Source organism: Catharus ustulatus, chromosome 5, assembly GCF_009819885.2.
Source record: "Catharus ustulatus isolate bCatUst1 chromosome 5, bCatUst1.pri.v2, whole genome shotgun sequence".
Classification (NCBI taxonomy): Eukaryota; Metazoa; Chordata; class Aves; order Passeriformes; family Turdidae; genus Catharus; species Catharus ustulatus.
Genome location: NC_046225.1, coordinates 51,467,787 through 51,485,804, shown reverse-complemented (window position 1 = coordinate 51,485,804; position 18,018 = coordinate 51,467,787). Strand labels below are relative to the sequence as shown.

Below are 18,018 nucleotides of genomic sequence, written 5' to 3'. Positions count from 1 at the left end.
CTAAACTCTTTGTCCATTTTTCTTAGTGATTTAGACCAGCTGAGAAAAATTAAACGACGAAGTCCCCATGATGACACTGAGACTTTCACGGTGTACCTGAGGTCGGATGTAGAGGCAAAGTAAGAACATTTTAAAAGGATTGTTTGAGAGAGAGAAGGATTTTAAAAGTCAGATTTGCAATGTGAAAGGGCAATGGGGTTTCCCATTTTCTGTCTGAACACATTTTATGTCCTGATTATTATAATTACATTGTGTATATAAAATTGAGTGGTATGGTTTTATGCTTGAAAGAAAAGTTGCATGAGTAGAAACATTAAGTTACTTTTACTTCATGCAGGTCTCTTGAAGTTTGGGGTAGTCCAGAGGCTCTTGCCAGAGAAAGAAAGCGACGTAAAGAGGCAGAGATCAAGTACAGAGAAAGTGAGTATAGGATATTCAAATACCTTGAAATGTAGCAAGAAAGTAAGATTGTTAGAAATCTACACGATAGTGTTACTTTATTGAAAATATGTAAATTTGGAACTAGCAATTGCTGACTAGGTTTTATGGCATAATCTTAGGGTAAAATGTTGCTGTTTATGCAGATACAGTCTGTTATCATCTTGCAATTTATCATCTTTGTGATACGACAAGAACACACATTCAGTGGAGGTCTATAGTCATGCTCTTGGGGGTGGCTTTCAATTTTTAGATTATAATTTCCATTTTCAATGCTATTGCATTTTTTTTAATGTAGAATTTTAAAAAGAGTTAAAACTGATCCAAATCATTATATCATGCCCCTACACATTAATTTTTTCTCTGAAAAGAATTCAGCTTGCCTTTGTGTTTCAGAACGGGAAAAGTAACCCAAATAATTTTTATGGTGTAATATTATTTTTGTTATCCTTGCTGGTATTACCAATAACACGTACAACCAAATCAGTAGTTTGTAATGTATTTGGATCTATTTAGTCAGTTAAAATCACATGAGACAATGCTACTTCAAGGTACTGAGTCTAGTTGTGTACCTTAAAATGAGAGGTTATTTTTTTTTAAACACTTGTGCCACTAGAAAACCCTTCTGTCAATAATTGCTAGAACTGCAGATATCTGTTGAGGTATCTGTAAGTGTACTGAAAGTGCAGTCAGGAACCTCAAAACTTTTATTGACCTGAAGAATAATTTTTGGGTATAAATAAAATGCCTGAATTTGTAAAAGTGTATTTTGAATTTTTCCCTCTATGTATTATCATTTGTTGGTAGAAATGGTAACAATTTATAGGACAGTAACAGATTGTATTTGGCATTTTGCATAAGTGTACAACAACATGTGTTTCTGATTAACAACACCAAGAGAAGAATTCTTTCACAGATAGATCATCTAGCTCTTCTTAGGAGTTGGCTGCTGCATTAAAAAAAGACTTCAATTCCTGAAACTACTGGTTACTAGTACATATTCATTATGTGAATCTTGTACTGCAGATCTGTTTAGAAACCAAAGGCTGTTGTGGGAATACAAGGAGTTCTTTGGAAATACTAAGGTAAGGACATTTTCAAGTGTTTGGTTAGGAAAGTGTAGTGAAATGTGTTAGGATGCCTTTTTGAAGGAAAATTTGTGTAACTGGAGTTTTTTGCAGTGTAATATACCAGATCTCGATCTGATTTTTATGCAGTAGAAAATGTTATAGTGATAACTTGAATGGGTTCCTACAGTGACAGTGTAATGCAGAGGGTTTTTTTTCAGTTGCCTTCTTATCAAAATTGCAGCTGTATAACCTATTACTATGTATTGTGAATATTCAGCAGACACACATCCTAGATCCAGGTGCTTGGGTGTGTGGAATGATTCCTTAGCAGGCTCTGGGCCTTATGGCTGCAGTGGCCTCTGCTGGAGAACTTCATTGGATGTTAATCTTGGTAATAGCCAGCCATTTGTAGAAATGCATAAGACTGAACTGCAGTTTGGCTGAATATTCAGAATACAGGGCAGTGCAAAGTTTTTTATTTAATAATTTGTATGGTAGGTGTCTCATGAGATCAAGATTTAGTTAATTAAATAATTGTTATTTCTTTATGTAGCCACGCTCCAGTACAGCATCTATGTTTTTCAAGGGACCAGGGAAGGTGGTAATGGTAGCTATTTGCATGTAAGTAAAAAAAAAAAAAACAAAACTGTTTTGTTTATGCAAGTAATAAGCAATTTATCTATATTGTCCTGGAAATACGAACAGCGTGTGTATTTAAGATAAGGATACCTGTGTCTGTAACTAAAGTTAATAGATTTATCTGTTTATTGTTGATAGGAGAGAGTTTATATGAATACATTGATCAATACATAGACATCAGGTATTGGATATATCTCTGATGAGAGAAGAACAATTTTTTTTTAGTTGATCAGACTATACAGTTTCTTAAAGTAAAAACTAAAATTTTGAAGGACTTGAAGAAACACGTATTTTAAATTGTCACTTTTTCTTGCTCCTTCTTGAGAGAGAGCTTTTCATATATTTTAAAGAATGTTCCGTATAACCAACAGAATTCACTTTTCTCTTTATGCTGTTATTTATTTTCTAATTGAAAAGAGAATGTTTTTGCAGGTTTTTACCTTTCACATGTTTTACAAGTTTGAGTGAAACTAGTTAATGATCCTTATGTAAAGCAAATGATCACAGAGACTATCTGTCATTTATTTATATATTTCAAAAATTGGTAATAAATGAAACTCATGTTAAAGAAGGAGGGTATTATAATTCTCTAGTTTGATTTTCTGTGTAGTATCTTTGTAGCAGTTAACCTCCTGATTCTGATAATGTTTGAAGTGGGACTTGGACTTTGGTGTTAATAGTTACCTTTGTGCAACATAAGACAATGTGTATTCCAGTAAACCCTTAGCTGTAAAAATGTCTTCACAGTTCAAACTGAACATCTTAATGGAGAAGTTCCATAGCTAATTTTACAGTGCAATCTAGTGACAGCCTTGTCTTCCTGTCTGTGGTCTCACACTTGTGTCCTACTGAGAATGGCTCAGACTGAGGATGAAGTAGGAAACCTTGCACTGTAGTATTGGGAGAGCATGTGTAGGAGGCAAAAGATTGAAAAAAATAGAAAAGCAAGTTGTCAAGACTTGTATTCTCCTGCTGGTAGAAAATTAGTTCTGAGTAGTGAGTGTGATGGTAGTTTTCAGGAAGTGTAACTTATTTGAGAATGCTTAGAAGTTAATGATTTCTGAAAAATAAATTGTGTATCTTTATCAAGTTTAACTGAAAGGACTTTTTCACAGAAACCATGCAGAAAATCTCTATGAATTGTGTCTGTACAGCTCTCTAATTATTAAACTGATACTTGAGTTTACTCCTTTCTGGCAGATAATGTATGATTATAGAGCACTTCTGGTTTTACTGAAAATATTAAACATCAAATATTGTTATTTCTTCTCTTTATTTTCAGAAATGGATTGAATTTTTTCTTTAAGCTACTTGCTTGGGTTTACACGGGTTCTGCAAGTATGTTTTCAGAAGCCATACACTCTTTAGCAGACACGTGTAACCAGGTGAGTATTTTTTTCCATTCTGCTAAAGTTAGTACTTGCAGTAAAACTGGGAATAAAGACACATACTTCCTGCAGTTGTAGTGCAAAAAAACCAGGATGCTTCTTAATTTGTATTCATGTAAAAATGAGGAGTCAGAATGTAATTTTGAAGTTTTTTTAGAAATAAGTTGGAAGAGGGGAGTTGCAGTAAGAGCTGTACTCACCTACTTCATGGATCATGAGTGGTACTTGAAACTAAAATGATTTTGGTTAATATTTTGGTTAAATGTTAACTTGAGATGCTTCTCCTGCCAGTTATTGTAATATGATGACAGACTTTGTAACTTATTCATCTCTAGGTAGAATAATGATGAGAATTTGAGCATCTTGTTTTCTTTTTCTATTCCTAGATTACCTATCAGCCTCTCAGAGCACAAGTAGCCAAATACGTGGCACATTTACTTGGAGAAGTGAAGTGGCAGGCTCAGAATTGGACATGTAATATTAATGTGCAGGAATAAAATTAATGTTGTTTTTTTCCACTGTTTTCTATAGTGTGCTTGAAGCATATGTTATGAGACCTTGATGATATTGCAAGGTTTTGAAGGGGAAAAAATCAACCCTAAAGAAAGGGTTGAGGGAAAGGCTCCTGCAGCTGATGCAAGAGGAGTCCTTGGGTAGCTTGTAACTCATAAAATGCAACAGTCTTGTGCTCCTCCAAATTTGAGGAATCTGAGGAACCTTAAAACAGGTTAAATATCTTGAAAAGTCTATTAACATAGTTTTGGCAAACTTTTTGCTTGAGTTGGACCCAGTATGCTTCTCTGTCCAGAAAGACTGAGCTGGTGACTCACATTTTGTTTGATGGTTTCACACAACCTTTCAGCTGTTCCAGGGGTAAAGTGACGGCAGGGTGCTCCTAATTCAACTGATAATACTTAAATTTATGGGGAGGCCAGTCTTAAAGTGTAATTTTTCACTTGGCCAAGTGTGTCAATGTATAGGTGAACCAAGTTTGATAGTGGTATTATATGCATTGAAGAGCTATTCTGTTTCTTAAATATCAAAGTTGAACGTTCCACTGAAATATGGAGGGTTTGTTTTGTTTTTTCAAATAAAGTGTGTGGTTTTGGGGAAAACACAAGAGAAACCTCACTGCCTCAAAGCTGCTTGCCTGTTGCTAAGGCTAAAGTATCTGCATTTTAATACTTGTTACTGTGTTTCATTGTCATTTTACAAAACAGGCACTTTGCAAAATTCAAGTCTAGATTTGTGACTTACTGCATTGACAACTTAGTACATGCCTAATTATATCCCAGATAAGCAATTTATGTAGCAAGAGGTTATTTCTTCCTTCTCAATATGTTGAAAAGTTATGATTTAAAATATGCAGTGTAAAGTTGGTGCTTTAAATGTTGTCATCAACATACTACACCACAGTCTCAGTATAATTTCTCTTCAAAGAGGGATTTATTTAAATAACTTTGTTCCCTGAGCAACTTCATTCCTTCACACTGAAGCACAGCAACAACATTTATGATTGCATGTAATGTTCATTTTTAGTTGTGATTCTAAAATTATAATTAACAGTAATTATATATACACACACCATATAATTGCATATATATTATATATGTAGGTATATCTAACAATTTTTTGGGAGTGGTAGATTTAGATGACAAATTTTAAGGATTATATTCCAGCTCTAATAAGATACCAGTAGCAAAGCATATATGCAGTTCAACAAATGCCATCTGCCTTTAGCTTTCAAGTTGAGTTGATACAGAATGTTTCTAATATTTTTTTTAACCTCTTGTCTTAAATAGGCATTGCTAGCTTTGGGCATCAGCCAGTCTGCAAGGACACCTGACCCTAGTCATCCGTAAGCTTTTTGTGTAAATAACGATTTTGTAACTATACATAGGAGTAAGATCAGTTCTTGTTTGTGCATCATCTTGTTCTTTTTAATTTGCTGGTTTGTATAATTTCTGAAATGTATTGTTTCTGTTTTTACAACAGAAACAATAAGGGTTTTTTTTTTTTTTTTCAAGCTCTAGGAGTTGCAGTTTCAGTGGCTTGGTGCATGTGTTGAGTTTTTTTGTGGAATGCTTTTGCTATGTTTTAATCGACGCTATTTCTCTAAGTTGTTCTGGCCTCTTCTGCCTCTTCCAACTAATAGATCTCCTTTTTTAAACACTGTTCATGTGAGTCACAGGATTTTTTTAAAAATAAAAATTACTGTCCTCTTCCTTTTTTCAACAAACTGCTTTTATGGAAACTAGTTACTTGTACCATAAGGAGTTGTGTTTGACATAAACTGCTCTTTGTATCTAATAACAGGGATATTACTTGATAAGTTCTTGCAAGTTTGTGAAAGTTATAAGCTGTACTCTCAATGATATTTTCTCAGTATCAGCCTGGTTTATTCCTCATATGTTTGGACAAGTCATTCATTCTTTAAGCACTAGTTCAAAAATACATCTAATTTATGGAATTAATTCCATAATTATTAATTAATACTTTTTTCATTAACAGCATAGTTAAAATTTGAAAAACTTATATCTTAAATTTGTGCAAATATTCATTGTATCTTGTTTTTATTTCTCACTTCTTTCCCTTCTTCCTCAATATAGACAAAAGAAATGCACTATTTGTAGATGGAGTTAAAACCAAAAAAAAGGATTAACACAAATTTTTAATATTGCTTTACTTCCTCCACTACACTTAAAAACTGCAAGTGTTCAATGTCTGTAGTTAGCTGAACTACTGAGTGATGTAGAAATTTTATTCCATTTAAATTAGCTTTATGAATTGTGTAGACTGGTTGCTCACAAAACTAGAGTCCTCATTTAGAAATAACATTTCAATAAAATCCAGAAGTGACACAAATGTTGTTTATCTTGGGATTTTTTTCAGTTGCAAAATATAACCCTCATGTCATGGTATAATAAATATAAATATATATATATATATATATATATATAAAATATAGTCCTCTTGTCACGGTACAAGAGCTGATACAGCTGTTTAAAAACAAGTTAGAAAAATATTTATGCTTGATGTCTTTGCATGTATTATATATCCTTTTTCAAGTAGGTTTTTTTCCCCCTTGGATTAGATTGGATTTAGCAGCTTTATCTTAAATAGATGCCAAGTCATATGATGATAATTTGGGACAAGTAAAAATTAACGGCAAACTTTGAGATATGTTTGTAGAGATGTAGAATCTTATATTCCTGAAATAATTTTCTTTCCTTTCTTCTAGGTATGGTTTCACAAATATGCGCTATATTGCCTCCCTGATTAGTGGAGTAGGCATTTTCATGATGGGTGCAGGACTTTCTTGGTATCATGGGATCATAGGTTTACTCCACCCTCATCCTGTAGAATCTCTTCTCTGGGTAAGCTAATCTTTTTTGGTATTGTATTTAACAGCATTAACTTAATAAAAAATAGTGGCATAGTCCAAAATTAATTTCCTGAGTCTGTTTGAATACTAACACAATTGACTCAAACCACTCTTAATGAAAATGTGTTTTAAGGAAAAAAAAGGCTTTAAACTATAGTTGATTTTGCAGCAAAATGAGTTGTTCTCTAAACCCTGCATCTACCTTTCATATCCCTTCCTCCAAGAGGTCCTCCTTTCCTGTTTGGAATATATTGCATGGTTAAATTATTATTGGTTTCCTTCTGTTTAGGGACAAGGATATGGCACAGTGAGCAATGTCGTTCTGGAATGCTATGTTTGGATAGCCTGTGGTGAAGAGATCTGTAGAAATATGCATATAATATAATATCTGATTCTTTTTTTTCCAAACAGGCATACTGCATTTTAGCAGGGTCATTGGTGTCTGAAGGAGGTATGCAGTTTCAAGTTTCTATTTAAGTACTTGTAATCTCTTAAGATTATGATGTCAGTAATTACAGTAATAATAGATCCTTGTTTACACAGTGAAGTTTTGAGCTCTGTTGCAAATATTTGTAAACAAACAAATGAAATGTGAAAACTTTTCCTTTTTATATATGTATTTTGTATATTTAGATATGGAATGCCTTTTTGTTATTAAACTATCAATGAATATACAGTAATTTCATGATTATAAGCCACATCATTTTGGCTAAAATTTTGGTCCGAACCCAGAGTACGGTTTATAATCCGGTGCGGCTTATATATGGACAAAGAACGAAAAGTTGCTGTTTTAGTTTGGAGGACAGGTGTCTGCTGAGAAATGGAGAATGTAAACCCCCTCCCTCCAAATTATTATAATTTTGAAATCAAGGGACTTTCAGGCAAAAATATGGGAATTAGGAATAACAGTTCTTTTCTAGGGAAATTAAAATAGAAATACAGTACTACAAAGAAACAAACTCCAAACTCTGACAAAGTCAGAGTACAACCTGACACCCTGTCAGGCAGGGTGTTGGTAGCAGTCCCATTAAATGGTGGCTGCATCCTCCTGCAGTGACAGATGTGATTCAGTTGAAGCAGTGCTCCTGTACAAGGTGCAGTTTCCCTCCGGAGGTCCAGTGGTGATGTGGAGAAATCCGGTTTTCCTCTGGAGTCCAGTGGAGAAAGGGGCTACCTTAGTGTCTCAAAACCTCTGTTTTTATTTTGGTAAGAAATGTTGGGCTCTTCCCCCTGGCTGGAGCAACTTCCAATGGGACGCAGTAATTTTATCAGTTACACAGTGGGACTCAATGGGCCATTAGCAGAAAATGACTCTCTGGAGGAAGGATGGGTTGTGAAAAAGATCAAGAGCAATGCCCCACCTGGTTTCAGTGGATGGCCCATTAGCAGAGCATCTCCCACGGAGGTAAGGATCACTGCCCCCACCCTCAACAGATGGTGATAGGATACCTTTTATCACACTCTGTATTGTAACGTGCGGCTTATATATGGACAAAGAACGAAAAGTTGCTGACACCTGGAAGTGCGGCTTATAATCAGGTGCAGCTTATAATCGTGAAATTACTGTAACTGTTCTGATTTGTATGAGAGGCATGCATGCAGAAAATATACTTTATATATACTTTATTCAAAGTACCAATAATCAGAGCTTTCTTGATGATCTGTTGCTATGATATTATAAGGGAAAGTTACCTCTTTTCAAAATGAAAACAAGTCCTTTTGCCTATAGCAATTTTCAGTAACAACTTTGTTGTTTCAGCCACCCTGCTTGTTGCTATTAATGAAATTCGGAGGAGTGCTCGAGCCAAGGGTCTTTCGTTTTATCAGTATGGTATGTATCATTATAACAGTAAGGTATGTGGTTATTTAAAACACAATCTGTTCACTAGTGTTTACATAATGATAGAAACAATTTTCTGTTTTCCCTTTTCCTTTTCCCTTTATTGATCTGTTTTCTATTCTGCTAACAAATAACATTTTACAAATTAGGTGAGATCTGTTGATTTAAGAGTGCTACTTAAATACTTGGCTAAGTGCATGTACTTTTCATGATGAATACCCCTTTTAGTTTTTCTAATGTTTTTGAGAAGCTTCCATGATTTGACTTTTTCTGTATATGTGTAACTGCTTTCAGAAGTGTAAGCATATGCAAAAATTCAGTTTACACTTACATAATTGCACAAATTGTTCTTTTAAATTGCTGTTGTTAGTGTAGTATAAGTCATATGCATAACATAGTAAAACTAAGCTTTCAGAGCAATGTAACTTTTTTTTGTTTTATGTGAAGTTGTGCAGAGTCGTGATCCTAGTACCAATGTGGTGTTACTGGAGGATGCTGCAGCAGTTCTGAGTGTGGCTGTAGCTGCTACCTGTATGGGTCTGACTTCTGTAACAGGTAAAATTCTGCACAGAGGCAGGCAGGATGTGGATTTTTTTCCCTGTGCATGATATGAATACAGAGCATTTAGTTTGTATTGGTTGACTTAAATATGTCTCTGCTCTTCATTTCTGATACTTGTACTTTGTAAGCAGATTTTTAAACTATTTTGTCATACAAACTAAGTAATTTTTTACTAAAGGTAAGATCATCTGTATGCCAAGTGGTTCAAAGTACGTCTTTACTGGATAGTTAAATTTTCTAAAGAGGAGTGGCTACTTATTCATCCCTTTTTCAGTATTGATTTTTTTAAGATAATAAATACTGAAATTTTGTTTATTGTGGCTTCTAATGATTTCATTACAAGTTTCATTTTTTTATATAGAGGAAATTTTAAAATTTTATTTCTAGTTTATTTCATCAGCTTAAAAACACAGTACTATTTTTATAGGTTTCAACATAAGCGTTTGAAACTTAAGTACTGTATTCCAGAAATGGTTAACACCTTGCAAGCTTTTGAGTTACTGATGAAAGCATGCTGGATTTTATGCTGCTACCTATGTTTCAATGTATATGGCTTTGTGTGTAAATTTATGTTTACTAATATGGAAACACATATAGATGAGAGTTTACTCATTTATTAGTCCTGCTGGAGACAGGAGTGTCCAAGGGACAGGAGAGACTTAAGGCTTTGTTTTATTATAAATTGTTTCATTCCAGCTTCATCATATTCCTCAGTAGGAAAAAAATTTCACTGAATTAAGGAAAAAAAGCGCCAAATAGATGACCAACTTAAAAAAAGCCCTTCACCAACCAAAAAAAACTCACTAAAAAGCAAAACCCAGAAAACCCCTCAAAACTATTTATTCTTTCCAGTGTTAAATTGGAATTCTCTGCTATGTTTTAGAAATACTCTGTGAAACTAATTTGATATATCTTGTTTAGGAAACCCATATTATGACAGTGTGGGGTCTCTAGGTGTTGGAACTTTGTTAGGAACTGTGTCAGCATTTTTAATCTACACTAACACTGAAGCCCTGCTGGGACGATCCATTGAACCTGAACAACTGCAGCGGCTCACTGAGTTGCTGGAAAGTGATCCTGTAGTAAGGTAAGAACCTTTACAACTCAGTCTGTACTGGAAACAACTAAAAGCAAGAAAATAACATTTAATGAGAGAAGTCTGGCAAGATTATTTTTAGTGTGGAATATTCTGAATTGGGATTCTAAAACATTTATTATTGCTAACTTCTATTTCTCTGCTAAAGCTTTCAGTAGACGAATACTTGTACCTCTTGGGTGTTCAACAGCTAAAATAGCATTGCAAATGCATTCCAACAGTCACATTAATTACAGGAATTGATAATGACCTAATAAGAAATCCATCACAAAACTATTTTCAAATTCATGAAATGCAAGCATTTAAATGATACTGTTATGTTGCTTGAATAGTTTATTAGCACTTAAATATTTAAATTTTGTTATTGTTAATATTCAGTGTATGGAATTCTGTAGCAGTTGGCAGGATATGTTGCAGGAGCATTATGATGCGATGGATTCTTCATGTTACATAAAATTAACTAGTTTCTAATTTCTCCTTAGCAAGTCTGCAATTTGTAGTAAACTTATAGCTCATTGTAATTCTAAAAATCTTGCTTAAATGGTTTTTTGTTTTTTTTTTTCTAGCTTTACCCTATTACCGTTGATTTAGAAACAAACTTATTTTTGTTTTATTTGAAATCTTTCTTTAGGAATATATTTCTATGCAAATCAGCTGAAATATGGTGGTGCTTTTAAAATTTGTACTGATTTTTGAGCTGTGGAGGAAAAAACCCCAAGCCCATTAGTTAATACCAGAGTACTGGAAAGAAATTAAGTGCTGACATCATCGCAGTTCCAAGTAAGAGGTCTGGATGACATGCCCTTCATTCCAGAAACTAAACAAGATTCCTATTTGGAATATAATTCTCTTAGAATTTTCACATTTCAATAAATTTAGTATTTGTGGTGGCCCTGGATTAGTTTGAATGGTGAAGGATGTGTCAACAGTGCTGTGTTTAGAGTAGGGGAGTTCACATGACTTCCATACATGACTTCTGTAGTTTTTTTTTTCCTGAAGTGCACAGGTGGCTTTTGCTTGTCTCAGGCTGAAATAATAAAATTTCTCCCAGGCCAAGTACCATTTGATATTGTATTCCATTTTGTAGGTGGCTCTAACTTCTCAACAGAGCAGACTTAGTTCGTGTTCTCCTTGCTGTAGACATTTTTTTTAAACAAGAAGTACCTTAATTTTTAAAAAAGCATGAATAATAAAAGAAACTGCATGTTTTTCTCTAAGTTAGAAGCTGAAACATATTTAGTGCCTCTGTTGATTACGTTATCAGCTTTGATTTCTTTCAGTGTGCAGTTTGTCTTTGACCAAGTTCTTACAACAAGCCTATTACTCTATCTTGGTTAATGTACATCTTCTAATGAGATACCTGATCTTAACCTCAGTTCTCCACAATGTAAACTTATATTACCCTTGCTTGGGACTAGTTTTGGGGGGAAAGCTGAAAACAAACAAAACAAAGGCTGAAATAAAGAAAAAAATGATGGTGGCTGAAATGAGGAAACCTTTTAATATTAAGTATTTCTTCAAAGGGCTACCTGTATGTTTTCGTCAATAAAGCTTTGGACTTCTGGGAGTGTCAGCATTTTCTTGAAAGTTCAAACTCTTACATTTTCTTAAATGGAGATGTGTAGTAGTGTGTTGTACTCTTACATATCCTTCTGACACCAAATGTAAAAGAAAAAGCTCGTGATTACTGGTCTGCTTCTAAAGCTGCAACTAATATTTGCTTTTTTATTTCAACATTTCAGGGTTTTCAGTTCTCAATGCAATGCTTTTTGCAGTTTCTGCTCCCAGAATATTCCTCCCTTGTTCTTTCAGGCGTGGCCTGCCATGTTTATTTTCAGATATGTTGTGCCAAATCAGAAGGAGATATATTAAGGAATCATTTAGCATTCATCAGAAAGTATTTTAGATCCAAATTGACAAAAGAATCCAGAAGCTCTGATATCTACTCTCTCAGCTCGTGTCAGCACCACCAAACTTACTATTCCAGCCTGAACAATGTGATCCACTGCTAATTATGAAGTATTTGATTATCAGACAATACTAACTGCTGTTCTACTAAAATAAGTCTCTGTCATGGTGGTGATATTTTTTCAATTAAATCTTGAAACTTTAATATTTTTTAATAACAGGATTGTTTGACAAGACCTATATCCCTTAAAATCGTAATGTATACAGTAATTTCACGACCATAAGGCACACCGGACTATAAGGCGCACCCCCCGGGAGTTGGCAAAATTCGCAACTTTGTAGATCAGATAAGTCGCACTGGACTATAGGGCGCACTTTTTTTTTTTGCAGTGAGGCTCTGCCCCCAGCTCGCCCCGCACTGTTGCTGGCCGAGGCCCCGCCTCAAGCCGGCAGCCATGGGGCCCCGGGCCCGCCTCCACCCAACTACCACGGCACTGCCGGTTCCCCCCACAGCTCGTGACTCACACTTCCGGGGTGGCAAATGTCGCAACTTTGTACATCAGATAAGGCACACCGGACTATAAGGCGCACTTCCGGGTTTGGGGGGAAATTTTAGTCAAAAGGGTGCACCTTATAGTAGTGAAATTACTGTAATTCTTCTCCTACCTTTCTAACTATTTTTCCTTCAATTGTCAGGTGAAGTTGTCCTCAGTTAAATGGATGGACTTGTTTACTATTCTTAAGTTTTGATACAGTGTTGTTAATCTGATTTGTTTTTACTTTAATTCTCATCAGTATTTCAAGATGAAAAATTAATTGCCTTCATAGTTAGTTCTTTTAACTTTTGAATATAAGTTACGGAACTTATTGGATTAGAAGCATTTTTTTCCATTTATATATTCTACATCCTTCTCTGCTATTAGTAGGGAAATGTTTTATTATACTTGCAATAATCTTGCTTTTTTAGCTCAAGAAGACAATTACTGCATCTTTTTTCCTATTCTGTTTCATCAGTAACAATTTTTGATTTCTGTGTAGTAGCAAGCTTGTTTCCATGTTGTCCTTTGGCTTTGAAATTCTTAAAAAAAGTTGGTTTGTATCACATTCTGTGACTTTCTTCTGCTTCTTTCAGCTTGTTGGACTTTATAATTTCTCTTTTAGCCTCATGGCTCTTTGTTTCCCCCTTCTTTTAATTTTTCTTAATTTTTTCTAGTTGTAGCTCATCTTTAACTCATGATCCTGAATAGGCTTTCAGAGTTGTTCTCAGCTGGAAAATGATTTGATTTTATTTTTGCTATACAAACATTCAGTTCTTAACTCATTGATACCTTTGGTGCATAAATCATTCTTGTATTCAGCTTAACTGAACTGTGGGAGATTAACCTTTCATAACCGTGAAATAAGATATGTGATGTGGTACAGACTCTGTCCTGATTCTGTTCTTATGGAATTTAATGACAGATTCCTAGGCATAAGCTATTCTTAGTGACAGTTTCATCCTTAATTTTACTTCATTGTAACAGCTGTTGCGTAGTTGTATTTCTGTTGTGCTGGAAAATCTTTCATTCTGATTTAAACAAAACCCAAAAATATTACGACCAATTGCTCAAAACCAGTAACTTGGCGTTCTCTGACAAATTTTTCATTAATTTGAAACTTGCTCTTTTCCCTAGTTAGAATTGATGGTGTCTACTAACCATCCAGAAGCTTCCATAAGCAAGCTTTGTAGCTTAAGCTTTAGCGTACACATTTGTATTTTTGAATGATTAGTGGTTTTTCTCTTCCTGACTCACTGTCTTATCTTTCCCGGTCAGGTTGTATGCACTAAGACAGACTGTTTCCCTTCACATTTATAGAATATGCATAATTTCACTGAATTTTATCAGGCTACTGCTTAATGAGAATCTCAAATATCACTTGTTATCTTCTTAGTTCTGATAGGCACTTGATATGTCTTCCACATTTTTGAATCACGTGGCTCCAAATTCTCTTTATTAACCACATCTGTTATCTTAAATATCCTCTTTGGGATGAGGTAATTTGATGCCATCTAGCTTACTCCAATTAATAATGTTTTGATTTAATAACTTCCCACAGAATAGTTGTGTGAATTGGAATGGAGCTGGGAAGTCTTTATTGCTGCCGCTAAGCTGATAGTTCTTTTAATCTGCTTAAATATTTACTAAGATGTATTTTTTGGTGTGTCTATATTTAGTTTGTGTTCTATTTCTTTTTTAATGTTTATGTTCTATTTATTTTTTAATATGCTTACCTCTCTTCCACCCTGAGTATTGCAAGAAATATTCTGTGAAAGTTTCCTGTGATTTTTCATCTTAAAGTTTCTGTCTCCTGTTCTTCTTGGCTGTTAATTCTAACAGGCTCCTACCAATATACATGCCTTCTGCTTTCTTCCTGCACTGCTTGTGAAGTTATTTACTATTTATAAACATTCAGATGCAAAGAAGCATTTCTAGTTCGAAGAGTAAATTTGCTTAAGACAAAGGGCATGCTAAATTTACAGATTCTGTGAAATTGCACAATTTAGCAGACTAAATGGAGGTAAAGTTTTGTACTTTCCATCAATTGAGCTGCATTGCTGAATCAAAATTTTGTGTTAGAGTTTACCAAATAGTCAAGAATGCATTTTCTGCTAATGAAACTAAGTCTTTGAAATCTTTTATACTTGTTTTACTTTGAAAATGTCAGAAGCTAGAATTTTTAAAATTTTCTGATTTGTGTCCCATGTTTTAGTCTCAATTTATTTTTTCTGACCTTGATTAAAAAATGTAGAAACTTACTCTGCAGTGGCAATTTTGAACTTTCTTGGTCTTGAAGAGAAGCTGAGTTTTTGTTAATATAATTAGAAAAAAAATGAAATAATTTGTTTTATGTTTGTTTCACTTTCGAAATTCATCTTGGTATGTCTTGGTCCTGAGTTTTCTTCTTGTCCCAGAAAAATTAAGAGCTTGTTGTTTACTACCTATATTCACATATTAAAATTTATCCAATAAGCTGGAACAAAACTCTGCTATAGAAACCCAGAATTTTTCAAAGGAACAAAATATAAACATTAGAGCTGTTGTCTTCTGGTATTTATTAGGAACCTCTAAATAAATATGCATTTTCAGCATTTACAAACAGGTGTATCTCAATAAGCTGTGATTAATAGTTCTGAAGGATCAAAAATGAGTTCCAAACACAACATCCGTAACTTTTTCTTATATCAAATGTATTTTTAAAATTTTCCAAAAGATCATGCCTTTACCAACTTTTTAGGAAAGGACACTTCTATGATTGCAACATGTCCTTGTGTCATGTAGATGCACAAAAAATTCTCTGCAGAGGAAAATAAGTCGGATTTAAATTTTTAACACAGAATGAGGAAGTTCTCACATTTTTAATCGTGGAATTTTTTTTAATACACTGTTAGTCTAGTTCTGAATCTGTGATGCTTCTAGTTGTCTTTTATTGCAGTGATTTATAGATGTGTTTGTGTTGCAAAAACATGTGGAAATGATATAACCAGTTAAACATAAATCAATATTTAATGGAAGTGTGGGTGGGCAAAATGAGGATATTTTGTCAAAGACTGACCTATTAAAATTACAGGATTGTTTTGTGGTGACAATATTGTTAACTTGAGATGTCAAACTAGCTAGTGGTTTGTTCTATGTTGTTTACATTTTCTTCAAAAATGTATGTTTCAGAGCAATTCATGATGTTAAAGCCACAGACATGGGAATGAGCAAAGTGAGATTCAAGGCAGAAGTAGACTTTGATGGGCGTGTTGTTACTCGGTCTTACCTGGAAAAACAAGACATTGAACAGCTGCTACAAGTATGTGTAAAAAATTGCTTTTGTAACCCCCAATATTTGATATTACTTTCTAATTTCAAGTACCTTTAAACCCAAGACTTGCAAATAGATGAGATACAATTCACTTCTTCATTTGAAGGATTGCAGTCTTACTTTGTGTTAGGGTTTTAAATGTACTTAGAGATAACTGTATTATGTGCTGCTGAAAAAGACATACTTCTGGCCTGAGAAAGAGGAGGACAGGTTTTTTTTTAAACTCATTACCCTTAAGATTGGTTCAGGTGGTCAGAGCCAGGTGCTAATAGTGCCAAGCTTGTAGGTTTGCTCCCCGCATGGCCCATTCCTATAAGTATTGGAGTCAATAACCCTTGTGTCCCTTCCAACTCAGAATATTCTATGATTGTGATTGTTTTGTTAGAAAATACAGATTTGTAAAAAATAACCTATTATCCTAAACATGCAGCTGAGATAAATTACAGGACAAATGGCTTCCAGACAGCTTGGTGTGAGACCTCTAAGGAGAGCTCATGGCTTTAAACTGAAAGGTGATAGACATAAAGTAGATACAAGAGAAAAATTCTTTACTGTGGTGGCCAGGGTGGTGAGGCAGTGGAACAGGTTACCTAGAGAAATTGTGGATACCCCATCCCTTGAGGTGTTTAAAGCCAGGTTGGATGGTGCCCTGAGTAACCTGGTGTAGCAGAAAGTGTCCCTGCCCATGGCAGTGGGGAAACAACTAGATGATCTTTAAGGTCCTTTCTGACCCAAACCATTGTATGGTTCCATGGCAGCACTGTAGTAGCTGCTTTGGTGCTGCTGATGTCTGTGGTTTTTTGGAGGGTGGAGTTTAACACCGTGTCTTCCTTGATCTCATTCCTTTAGTTTCATATGCTGTTGTCTCTTAGTCTGACTTCCTGTCTTCAAGTTTGTGATATTGTGGAGGAGTCATATTTACAGCAGCATTTGTTATAATCCTTGTGGACTTTCAGATGAGTTGGTTATGTGATGCCCAGGGTAGGCAGTATAATGGAATGGCAAGCATGTAGAAGATGGAGAAAGAATACACAGGAGTACCCTGCTCTGCCTTGCTGTGAGGAATACCGCAGAAACTTGTGGAAAATGAATGAAATTCTCTAAACTTACTTAGACAGTTAAGGAGGAAATCAATTTAAGATAGAAGAAGGTTTTGTATCAAATGCAGGTGTAATGAGAGAGCCAGCTGTTTTCATCAAATAGATGCAACTCTTCTGTGTCTTTGAGAGAGAAGAACAGATGATGTTTTGAGAGTAAATGGCAAAAGCAGAAGTGTTTTGTTTAGGTTTTTTTTCCTCCCTCTTGAAATATGTCAAGACCCTCTGGAGTGTTGCTCCTTTATTTTCTCTTCCTCATCTGAATCTCTTAAATTTAATTTCTTCCTAGGAAATTCAGCAAGTGAAAACCCTTGAAGAATTAGAAGCCTTTATGCTTAAGCATGGTGAGAATATCGTTGACATGCTGGGAGCTGAAGTAGACAGACTTGAGAAGGACCTGAAGGTAAATTTAACTGTTTATTAGTGTGTGCTCATTCTGTGATATATTTTAAACAATATCACTGCATCTAATTTCTGGGATTTCATTTGTATATATGACAGAGGAAAAAAAAAAGAGTTGATATTACAAATGCAGATTTTCTTACTATAGTATTATTATCTAACTTCTGATCACCACCAAATCCTTACATTGCCACTGATCCATTTGTTACACCTTTGTTTCCATTTTATACCAACACAGAACAAATTTTCTTTCAGAAGACCTGAGAGTATCTTATTTCTCTATTCTCAGAATGTCAAACTATTTCTAGGCTGTTGAATTCTGTTTTGGCTGTAAAAAAGTAGGTT

At 34.6% G+C, this 18,018-nt stretch overlaps 1 protein-coding gene across 1 annotated transcript in view; it reads left to right on the top strand.

Moving 5' to 3' along the window:
* SLC30A9 (solute carrier family 30 member 9) overlaps nt 1-18,018 on the top strand; it is a 33,624-nt gene that overhangs the window by 8,172 nt on the left and 7,434 nt on the right. The window contains exons 5-17 of the mRNA XM_033060672.2: nt 27-119; nt 338-420; nt 1,465-1,523; nt 2,062-2,129; nt 3,430-3,532; nt 5,338-5,393; nt 6,777-6,912; nt 7,332-7,371; nt 8,680-8,751; nt 9,208-9,315; nt 10,243-10,408; nt 16,033-16,162; nt 17,561-17,674. Coding sequence (XP_032916563.1) covers nt 27-119; nt 338-420; nt 1,465-1,523; nt 2,062-2,129; nt 3,430-3,532; nt 5,338-5,393; nt 6,777-6,912; nt 7,332-7,371; nt 8,680-8,751; nt 9,208-9,315; nt 10,243-10,408; nt 16,033-16,162; nt 17,561-17,674 — 1,228 coding nt within the window. The remainder of the gene's footprint in view (nt 1-26; nt 120-337; nt 421-1,464; nt 1,524-2,061; nt 2,130-3,429; nt 3,533-5,337; nt 5,394-6,776; nt 6,913-7,331; nt 7,372-8,679; nt 8,752-9,207; nt 9,316-10,242; nt 10,409-16,032; nt 16,163-17,560; nt 17,675-18,018) is intronic.